Source organism: Astyanax mexicanus, chromosome 12 (genome assembly GCF_023375975.1).
Source record: "Astyanax mexicanus isolate ESR-SI-001 chromosome 12, AstMex3_surface, whole genome shotgun sequence".
NCBI classification, from domain to species: Eukaryota; Metazoa; Chordata; class Actinopteri; order Characiformes; family Acestrorhamphidae; genus Astyanax; species Astyanax mexicanus.
The window spans coordinates 26,521,773-26,534,025 of record NC_064419.1 but is presented as its reverse complement, the minus strand read 5'-3'; the positions used below and the strand labels follow the sequence as shown (position 1 = coordinate 26,534,025).

The 12,253-nt window shown below is 36.4% G+C and overlaps 1 protein-coding gene across 1 annotated transcript in view; it reads right to left on the bottom strand.

Moving 5' to 3' along the window:
- Positions 1–12,253, bottom strand: part of bin3 (bridging integrator 3) — an 82,603-nt gene that overhangs the window by 61,396 nt on the left and 8,954 nt on the right. Inside the window, exon 2 of the mRNA XM_007235483.4 lies at positions 3,461–3,509. Coding sequence (XP_007235545.1) covers positions 3,461–3,509 — 49 coding nt within the window. The remainder of the gene's footprint in view (positions 1–3,460; positions 3,510–12,253) is intronic.

Sequence of the window (12,253 nt, the reverse complement as noted above, 5' to 3'; positions counted from 1 at the left end):
ATTTTTTTTCTACTACTTTGCCAAGTAGATTTGAGATCCAGACTGTAGTAAATAATACTTAATAAAAATGGTTTAACTAACTTTATTTTTTGGCCGGTTTTTAAGTCTAAATACAGAATCATGATGTGTCCAAAAGTCCTTGTTTTCTTCAAACTATTAAAATATCTAACATAAATTATGATAAACATACTGCAAAACATTTTGCAAGGCTTGATCTAGCCACAGTGTACGGATGTAAGGATGTGTACACTTTTGTAAAGGTGTGGAGATTCAAGCTGTCCTGTACAATGGCTTCTCCAATGTATAGCCTGATTTTTACGCATCTGATTGGTTCACACCCTCCACACAAAGATCAGTGTGTTGTCTTTCCAACAATTTAAGCTAAATCATGATAAAACAATGTTTATCTAGATTGGCATTTTTTCCAACCTTTTCAGACTTCCCAAGTCTTCTGTAAGTTGCAGGAGTTTACCGCACATCAATAACGGCTCCCTGATGCCCGCAAGAGAGATAAAATCTCCCGGAATCTAGAATGAACACAAATGCGCACGCAGGCAACAAGTGATTTTGCCCAATCACGTGTGTGTAAAAGACGCATGTGCATATTCATGAAGTGCATGCAAGACAGGGAGTTCTACTTGACCTGTTCTCTGCAAAGATTCTGTGAGTCAGCCAATCAGTTTTTAGTGTGGGTGGGCAGTGTTTTTTTCCACCCTTGGGATGCATTCAGGAGCATCATGGCTCCTATCTAAACTCATTTCATGTCTGAATTCTCTAAAAGTATTTCCATGTCTGGTAAAAGTTAAAAACAACGAAAGACTTGCCAGCTGTACAGTTTGTAATAGGTATTTTTATAACTGCACCTGGGGGACTAAAAGATTGCAAAAGGCCTGTTAAGGTGAGTTAATGTAATACATTATATATTTGTATTATATACATATATTATATTATATATATATATATATATATATATATATATATATATATATATATATATATATATATATATATATATATATATATATATATATACACATACACAAACACAAACTGGTCTGGGGGTACCTCCCTAAAATTAATTTTTGCAACTTGGGATGTCTGCCTCTCAGCAGAGGTGACCTGTATAAACTTGTATGTATAAATGTACACAATCTCAACATTTCAGGGACACAGACTGGAATAAACAAATTGGAATTGATTAATAAGGTTTGTAATATAAATGTAGCCAAATTGTCAAAATGCTGATAGAGCTGAAGCGTAGCTCTTGACATTGCATAATGCCGATGACTTTTCTAAAAAAAAAAAAAAAAAAACACTTCTTTCTTGCATCTTTCTTAGCATTTCCCTCCTGGAGCGACAACAGGAATGTTCAGACAAACAGTAATTACAGACACTCCTCTTGGCCGACGTCTGTCAGGGTTTTGAAGAGCGAGAACGGCCACCGTCCAGCCGAATCTGGAATGGCTAGTGTGGCGAGAGAACTGGGAAGCATTTACGAGGCCTACTCCAAGGCCACACAGAGGTTGGCCTGTAGGTCCTGTCTCACTCTATTCTAGTTAAGGTCCTTTTCCGGGCAGACTGGTGTGAAAAGCTCCTTTAAAATGGGAGTTTCCTTCACGCTTAATATCTAACTTTAAACCCACACACTACAAACATCTAGCATCACCAGTTCACAACATAGAGAAGAGCATATCAGTCCATATCTGCTGCTCCAGGGTCAACAGCCGTGTTTTGGTGCACTTCGTGTTCCAGTCTCCAGGCTTTAAACAGGAATTTCCCAAACTGGTCTGAAAATATGGCACGGACTATATCCACAGTTTTTACTGCATGGGGGATATATATATAATGCCATGTCCAAAAAGTTGGGACACTGTGTTAAATGTGAATAAATGTAAATAAAAACAGAATGCAATGATTAATACATTTAATAGACCCACATTTAATTCACAACAGAACATAGAAAAAAAAGCATAGGCCCTATTTCCGAGCCCATGCTGTGTTTTCCAGTACAGAACCATGTCTGTTTATAATGCAGCGCCACCTGAGGGCCCGAAGCTACCCAGCATCCAATATTAACGGTTAGCTTTGTCCCTTAAAGAGGGGGATTTCTCCAGATTCTCTGAATCTATTGATGCTGATACATACTGAAGATGGTGGGATACCCAAAGTCTTCCACAATTTTCCAGATAGTGGAACCTCTGCCTCTCAGAAATCAGTTTTTAAATGTGATTCTGCTACACTGCCTGGCCAACAAAAAAAAAGTCACCACCTGCATTTAACTAAGCTAACAAGTTCATATTCATAAAGTTTTAAGAGTTTAGAAATCAATATTTGGTGGATTAACCCTGGTTTTAATCACAGTTTTCATGCATCTCGGCATGTTCTCCAACACCAGTCTTACACACTGCTTTTGGATAACTTTATGCTACTCCTGGTGCAAAAATTCACGCAGTTCAGTTTGGTTTGATGGCTTGTGATCATCCATCTTCCTCTTGATTATATTTTAGAAGATTTTAATTTGGTAAAATCAAAGAAACTCATAATTTTTAAGTGGTCTCTTATTTTTCTTCATTTTTCCAGAGCTGTATATAACCATCATTTTATTCTCTTACATTAGGATACATGGAAAGTTATAAAGTTCCCCGCATTGTATTATTTAATAGCTGAGTATGAAAGAAAAAACTTTAGCAACTGAAAAAAAGCCTGATGTAACCAGCTCTAGATATGGTCATTTTCCGGGCGGACCTGGCGCTGGGTCAGTGCCCCAGGGCTTTACGTAGGAAAGCAGTCGGCTGCCAAGGTGCATTTCTAGCATGCGTTTATACTGACTGACTGAAGTGGCCAGAGCTTGACTGGCTGCCGCGGCAGAGTCTGATGAGTTTCAGAGTCTGGTCAGAAGCGGCATAAAAATACCAAGTCTGGCTTTTCAGTGCCCTGGAATAGCAACTCGACGGGTGGCTGCGTCTCAGTGTGAACTGTGCAGACGGGACACCAGCCATTTCTGTCCGTACTGAGATAAATGAGGGATACAGTATACGAGTGAAGGAAAACAAAGGCTTGTTCATGTAAATGCACAGCGAGTCGCTGCGCAGTTCCAACCCAAGAAGTGCAGAGTGGATGTGCACTCGCTGACCCCGCAAGTGTTTTTCTCTTCAGTCTTCACACGTTTCTTTTTCTGCCTGGTAAAATACTGCAGTTCAATTTCTTAATATGATGAACTATTCTTCCCACAGCCCTTGTTGTGTTTGTTGCTGTTTGTGTGCAAAATCGTTTGTTGAGGCGAGACAATTCACAATCATTAAAATACAGCTGAGACAGCGTTAAATTCATGTGAATACATTTTAAATAAATAAATATTTACATGAAACTCAATGTGGATTTTGCGATGTAACTGGACAAACACTAGACAGTAAATATTTTAATGTTGCACTCATTACGTTTCAGACGTATCAGACCTTACCGTTTTCGAAACAATCTGTTTCTTTGGTTGTCCAATCTTGAATGGTATCCTAGAAAAGAAAAAAAAAAAACAGAGAAAAAAAAAACAGAGAGGTGAAACTACCAGAATAAAACATATCTTAATAACAATAACCTAATTTATCCCTAAATTTACAAAAAAAAAACACAAAAAAAACGACGTTTTTGTACAATACAGCTTGTGCTTACATGCATTTAATAATGCAGACAATAAGATACTTGCAGTTATTTTATTATTGGAGTGGTCAGTTAGGCCTACAAATTTTAGAAAGAGATTTCACACCTGCAATATGCATACTTTTATTTTTGCAGTAATATTGAGAACACTATACTATTTGAAGAAGTGCAGCTTTGCGTAATATTAGGAACCATAAGAAATGCAGCTTGCTGCACTTCTGCATAAAGACTAAAGGAATTATTACTGTAAAATATTACAGCAGCAGTAAAACTATATTGCATACTTTTATGGTTACATTTTGGCGAAAAATCTGCGATGAAAGATCTGCACTGATTAGGAGTCATCTATGGTTCATTAGGCAACTTGCTGTTACAATATCAGTATATTGGTTTTGATGCAGATACCAAGTGTAGTATCAATGTTTGATATCCGATGGAACTATGGCAATAAAAAAGTGTTCAGATTTATTTACAATTGTACATAAAATGTTTTGAGTCCCAGTAACAGTAACAGTACAAGTGCTCTATCAACAACAAAAAAAAACAATTACCTGAGTTGTAATTCCGCGTAAGTGTTATGCTTAAAGAACATTTTAACTCCTAAAGTATTCAACATTTTTTGTCCTTTGATTAAATAAACTACTTGCAATACAGAACAATTCTTATAAACACAACGTATAATTCTTATAAGACAACTTGATCACTCGACAGCTTCTTCAAATCCTTTGATGGTGCAAATTTGCTTTATCGTTAAATGTGGGATTGAAATGATTCCTAACATTTTTAAAACTGTAATGAGTAACAACATAGCACATTTAAAATATATGGGAGTAAAAGTATTAAACTCATCAAAAATATTAAATACTGAAGTAAAAGTGAAGATAAGAGAAAAAAAGAACCCTCCAGTAAATACAGATACATCCATCTACACTTCCAAACTGGTTTGTGGTGGGAGCTTCACAGCAAAAAGTCAAGTGTTAAATTAACTCCCACAGAGTTGATTTCAACTCTTTCCCAGGGGTTTATATAGCTTAACACTTTTAAAAATAGCTAAACAACACTTTCAAAATAGCTAAACATTTAACACCTTGCCAGAGTTCTTTTTTAACTCACATTTGTTTTTTCTTAACTCCCTAAATTGTTATGCTAACACTAAAAAGAGTTAGAAAAAGATAAATTAATATGACTAAAACATCCCTGCTTACGTCCTAAATTTCCATCCATCCATCCATCCATCCATCCATCCATCCATCCGCATTGCTGTTGTCAGTGCATTGCCAACACATTGCAACAGTTTACAGTACAGAAGTACACCTATTAAGCAAAGTTTAACTGGGCGGACTTTAATTAAATCTCTGTAGAATTGGGCAGTATTTATTGTGTTTATTTGGGTTAACACTGAAATATTCAACTTTGTCAAATAACTCCAACATTGAATACCATTTAAATCCGAATAAGTTAAAATGAAATTTCAACTCTCCAGTTTTTGCTGTGTTGGAAAAATCACTTGGACCCCTGCCATCAGGTTTACACAGCAAAATCCACAAGAAATTGAATAAAACAAAATTTACTTGCTACAACATCCTCAACTTTGAGTTCAGAGGTTCAGTTTCAGTCCAGCTACTGATACAGCTCTAACAGCATCCATATGGAGACCATCAAAGGGGACACTGGAAATTAGAAGTGACTGTCCCTGCCGTCACATGAGCTTCCTGTGGTCTACAGGCAAAACACACACACATGGGGCTCTCTCAAAACACACCCGCATATACAAAACACCCTCCTCTGGGCTGCTACTACAAACAGACACGAACATGCACTCATTATACGCTAGGCAGGAGCACAGAAGTCACCCACATTAGCGCATGTGTGCAGATGACTGCTGCAGATGACTGCTAGCCACAGGTCCACAAGAAAAATGGACCTCAGTAATGAGCTCTTAGACCTCATCATCTTGCAACCAGCCCTCGCTTAATCCTTCCAGCCCTTCCACTCCGCAAACTTCTGCTCAGTGTTCAATTCTGATTAGCTTTTCCAACTGCGGTTTAAAAACCAGATGCATAAATATTTGATTTATGACACTTTTTTAGATTTTTTTGTAAGAATCTTGATCACACATCACATTGCTCATTGTTTATTTGAGAAGGGTTAACTGAAAAACCAGGTTAAAACTAACCCTACAGTGTGGAGGACATGCTTTAACCTGGTTAGCTTACATTATGAGCGGTGTATGTTGGGTAAAGTGAAGGGAGGCTGTACTGCAGGGCTCCACAGGGTGAATATTAAGGGCTGAACAATTTCTGTAATACAGAGACCCGAATGGAACCACAGAACTGAGAAGGACTGCATGATATTGGAAATTTGCAATATTTTTTTGTTGTGTGAGATTGGAAATTGTGCCAGAAGTGAAATCTGCAACATATCACATAAAAAAAAAAAGTAAGCTGTTTATCAATCATAAAAGTAAAACAGATGGTAATGGGTTTATATCATCGTTAATCTGGTAGATTGTGTCATGTAAAATGAGAACAGAATGACAGTATTCTTTCTTCATATGCAGCAAAAACGTTTTTAAAACATGTAACTTGTTATAGCACAAAACACTGCACTTCTTGCGATGTGACTATTGCACTTGTACATTGCGGTATTGATACTCAAATGAGCTTTTAGCACCATGCTGAGTTGGGGTTGAAATTTGTTAGCACAAAAGCTGAAACAACTGGCTGCCAAGTTATGAGCGAATTTGAATATTCTGTCAAGTGCTGGGAGGTATATCGGTTCATCTGGCATACCGGAGGGGAAACAGAAATAAAAAAAAAAATAAAAAAAGGTGATAAAACTCCCTAAAACTCGAGGTGCTGGATACAAGGTGCAAAGAAACTTCAAGAGCTGGAACTATAGTCCTTTTAAATATATATTAATACTGTAGCTTAAGCTTTTAGGATCACACTGAATTGAATTTATTTAACTGGAGAAACTAAGAATACTTTTGTATATTTTAATCATATAATGCCTTAAATGTGTGTCTTGCAATCGAGCTTTTGAGAAATATCTCTTTGAAAACTTACATTTTGAGTATTTTAGGACCATTTATATGGTTTACTGAACTATTTAAAATTCTTAGTTTTAAAAAGGAAGCTGTGTTAAAGTTGTTGGCGTATCTCTTTTTAAGGAATATTTAGAGTTTAGATTGTCGGCCCAAGCCGAGATTTCCCATCACTTTCCTCAGGCCGGATCGGCTCAATAAAAATGGTCTGTGATGTAGACATCTGTTTTTTAATGATATATTTATTTTATATAAAGCTATGGCGTGATAATCACAATATTGCCAAGTAACAAATCAAGTTAGAATGTTATAATCGCAAAGCTCTGGGCGCACACGTGAGCTCCTTCACTTGTCTGCATTACACACTTGACTAGCAGAACTACTAAATCCAGCTTAGGCTCATAATGACAGTATATGGGGCGGTCCAGATGGGGCGTCTGATCTAAGCTCTAGGACTATTGTTTACATTATTCGGCAGTTTTTCTGCTAATGAAGTCTGATTTCTTCATTTATTGTGTAGTTTTGTGGGACAAAATAAACCCCATACTAATAAAGCTTTAATTTAAAGCCTTAGTGTTTTATATTATATGTACTCTTAACAGTATGGTAAGTCACAAACCTATATTAAAACCCAGGTATGCCAAAAAAAAAAGACTAATAATAAAATAAAATAATAAAAATACAGTGATATACCACGAAACCATCATTAAAAAATACATTCATATAGATTTTTGGTCATACCACCCAGCACTAATTCTGTCCCATACAACAATCAGATTTCAGTCCTTATTTAATCTACTTAGTTACATTAAGTGCCCAGGTGTAAATGGGGTATTCATACTGCTTTCATACAGACTCAAAACCTGATTTGTAAAGCAGCAGTCCTCAAAGTTACTTTCAATTTATTGATATAAATCTGTGTTACATTATACTGCAGTACTTTACAGTCTGTGCATTAACAAATTCTCAGCAGAAAGGCCTCTAAATCCCTAAATCTTAGTCATTTCAATTCAAAAACAAATCTCCCAAGTTTTTTTGAACATTGCTGTGGCTACATTGCTGTCTCTTAACGCCCACGCACTCCTGATACTACAAGCAAGATTGTGATGTCAGCATTTAGCAGTCCTAATGTAACAAACCCTAAAAAACAACTCATTACATTTTTTTTACATAGTGTGTACAGGGGGCCAAAACAAATTTTATTTAGCAAAAGACCTCCATTACAGAACCTATCCATGCCAATTCTTACACCAAAGTACTCATTTTTTTTAAACACTAAAAAAAAAAGACTTATAGGAAGCTATAAAGTAGACAGACAGATAGGCAGACAGATAGGCAGACAGACAGACAGACAGACAGACACACACACACAGAGGGGCTGTTATTGATGTGACAGTAATAATGTCCCTGCGGAATGATGGACGGCCGCTGATGACAGCCGCTCAGATCCGGCAGCTGCGTCAAAGCAAAGGTGTGTGAGCTAATGAGACGGCAAGAGAGGGGTGTGAGGAGGACGTGCAACTGCAAGGGTGTGTGTGTGTGTGTGTGTGTGTGTGTGGCTTGGTGCGTGCCTTTTGTGACAGGTATGATGTTTAGTCATGGTAGGTGGGGGGTGTGTGTGCCATCTATGATGACGGCTTAATCAAAGAGTTCAGAATTTTTCAATTTAATTTGTTCAATTCCTGTGATAATTACCTTAAATTACAGTATGCTGAACACTAGGTTTGCAGATTCCTGTATGTGTGTGCGTGTTATTGCATGTGTACCTTTATAAAGGACACAAGTGATATGACAGTAAGTTTCCAGTTAGTAGTGGGCATTGATAAAAAAGTATTAATAAAAGTCAATACTGTAATTTATTAATTAGATACAATACACCTTATTTTTTAAATAATTCTATTTCTCCACAAAGCTTCCCAAAAATAATTTAGTCCTGGTTTCTACAGTTTATTTAATGTGTTTGTATCAGCATCAGCACATTAGCACATTAACACACTAATCAGCCATAACATTAACCCGCACAAAAAGTCATTTTTTCTTTTATTAAACTTTTACTTTTATTATATTTAACATGATAGTATAAAATCACTATGGGAATTTTCCTTTAATTTTATTTTAAAAATGACAATAAATCGTCGCCTTGATCACAGTATCATAATCTATTGCTATGCTTAGTGCCAGTGACCTATCAAGTGTTACACTACATATTACTACATTCATTAAACATTCCGTTTTTTCAAATAGGCGAAAAAGATCTGATAGAACTTTTTCACCAAAACTTGCGTTTGGGCCTATAAGAACCATGGAGCATTTCAGCACTCAAGCTGAAACTGTCAAAACATCACACCATACATCATCAACAGAGGGCCTTGCACAGCGGCGGTGAATACAGTTCACACTGAAGAACATAGTTTTCTAGTATTCTTTGGTTCCTGCTGCAAACTAACGTTTCCAGCTCCGGAATCTACTTTTGTTGGTATAAAGGAGGCGAACGGCTCAAAATTAGGTTTGCGAACCAGAATGGTGGAAAAGCGCTATGAGAGACTCTGATATGGGTCAAATCATGAGGGCTAGAAACAATCAAAGACAGAGTATCTCCAAAACACCAGAAACATTAACTTTTGTTGGTTGTCCCTGGTATGGTATCCAGTACCAGCTCAAAGTGTTCTAAAGAAAAAATAACTGGCGAACTGGTGACAGGGTCATGATAGAGCTGGATGATATAGTCAAAATGTATATCACAAAACATCCCTTAATTAGGTGGATAGACAAAAAGATCCATAACGGATGTGTGCTAATGTCTATCATGATAAGATGTAGGATACCACAGGATCAAGTGTTGCGGAGTTAATGCTTTGATTGGTCAGAGCTGTTTGGCAGCTACTGAAGTACTATTATAGATTTTAATGTAAAGTGGCTTTATTGTGTATGTATTAGGGGTGGGCGATATGGCCCTAAAATAATATCATGATATTTCATGGTATTTTCACGATAACGATACTCTTGCCGATATGACAAAACACTTTTAATTATTATAATTTTTTTAAATACACTATACACTGAAAGAAAATAAAAAGTATACACCCCTAAGTGAGATAAAAAAAATACAAGAATTTTATCAGATTTGTAATAGAAGTCAATGATCCAGAATGTCATGATAATAGTAATGCACTCCAAATATCTTCATATATCCAGAATTAAATTAAAATAAATGATACTGGACAGATATAATCTGTCTCTACTAGATATATAATGGGAAATGGGATGGGTGATATTGCACAATATTTTAGGTTATAATATCATTCACGATATTTAAAATTTTTAAACAATATTATCGTGTACGATACGATATGGCACACCCTTAGTATGTATTGGCAAAAACCTAGTAATACAATATATATCACAATACAGGAGTTAAAGTTGTTGTCACATCACAAAAACTCTAAAAATAATAATAATAATAGAAAATAGACAAAATTCTGATTCAGGAAAGCACCATGTCTAAATTGAGGTTCAGTAATCTAGCCTTCTGTATTTATTGTGCAAAAATGCTAATAGCTAATGACAACACAGCTAAACGGCCATATCATTGATCATTGATTTTGTGATTTAGTTACACAGACATTCATCAATACACTGCCTTCTGAGACAATGTAGACAGCAAGGCATCAAGCCAGCAAAGTTAACATATAATTTTTTTTTAATTGTACTATAAAAGTACAATCTTACAAGCTAATTAGTTTTACTCTGCTTCACTCTCACTCTGTATTTAGCCACAGCCAATGCCACAGATATACTATTACTAACACCAATGTAAGATGTCTATCTACTAGTTGTGATTTTCCTATTTAAATTAGTTCTCATGTGACCAAGATTTTGAATTTGTCTGATTTAAACAACTTCTCCACCTCAGACAATAAGCACAGTAAAATGAACTTAAAATTAAACAGAAAGATTATTTAGAGAGACAAAAAAAAATCAGTTTATTGTATTTTAAACTGATTTTCTAAATAATCTGTTGGTCTCCGAAAATATTACACATTTATTACATTAGTCATTAGTGAAGAAACCTGAAAGAAAACACCCTTCACCTCTGCCACACTACTGCTGAGGCTCCACCATCATGGAAAAGTTCAAATCAGCACCCACTGAAATTCCTCAATTCCAAACGCTGACTCACCCAGCAAATGTAACGCAGCTAGCTATAGCCAATATTATCTAAACACCAATCACACCCGTCTACAACAGAAACAGAGAGAGAGAGAGAGAGAGAGAGAGAGAGAGAGGTTTTTTTTGTTGTTCTGACGCAACACGTTACATGAACTGACATTTTTCCCCTCTTCTTCGGGAGAGGTGAGTTCATCAACGACACGTCAGGAGAATTTCCCAATCTCACATCACTAAACAAAAGCTAATTGAAAGATAACGGCACTGAGCAAATCTTAAATTACAAAACAGGTCAAGGGTAAAATTCTGTTCACCTTATCTAATCAATCGTTATTGCGTAACAAATCTTAATTATAGGTAACAAAGCCGAACTCTAACTATGTATAGATCCTAAAAGATTTGACAATATGATCAAAACTATCACCAGATTATTTTTCTTAATTTCAGTTGAGGCAATATAACTGATATTAATATGAACTAGAGCTTAGATTCTCTGCCCACCACTTTCCTCGGGCCAGGTCTGGTCAGGCTCTGTTTCCTAATGCTATTTTTTATTTTACATCAAGCTATGGCATGATAATCACAATATAGCAAAGTAACAAATCAAACTATTCTTTACAAAAAAAATCTCTTTTTCTAATGTTTGTAGAAGCAGTCTGCATGGCTAGGTGCTTAGTTTTATACACCTGTGGCATTGGAAATTATTGGAACCTGGATATAATGATATGGATGGGTGAGTAAATACTTTTGGCAATATCATGTATATTACAATGTACATAATTATTAAATTACCATGCATACTGGTGTTTTAATGACACTGTGTTAGCAAGTGACCTCCAACACTACTACTGGAGAGCTACCTTTATACAGACTTTAGATGCAACCCAAATCCACCCCTCCTGTTTGCGCTCATTACTCCCTTCAGAAGTCAAGATGCGTTAGATTTGGGATGGAGCTAAAACCTGCAGGAAGGTAGTTCTCCAGGAGAAGGGTTGAAGACCTCAAATATACAAAAAGAAAGCATTCTGAAAGATACTAATAAAAATGATGCTGTTAATTGTCATAACCAATATATTATCTAAATGACATTGTCCATATATCATTCCACTCCTAGTCTTTAAGGAGCTTTCACATGTACAGTGTGGCCTTCTGGATTCTGGACAGAGCTAGCGAGTTATGTACTGTGGGAATCCTCAGACATGAAGCTTCGCATGCTGCACCATTTTTACAGACGCCCGCACACATAGGAAGAGTGGCCAGACCAAAGACCAAATACCACTGATCCCATGCCCTTAAAGAGGGCACAGACAGAAGGAAAGAGATGAGAAAAATGTTAACAGTGTTTTTTAGGTACAGCAGCAATGTGCTTCAACCATGACCCCAGCT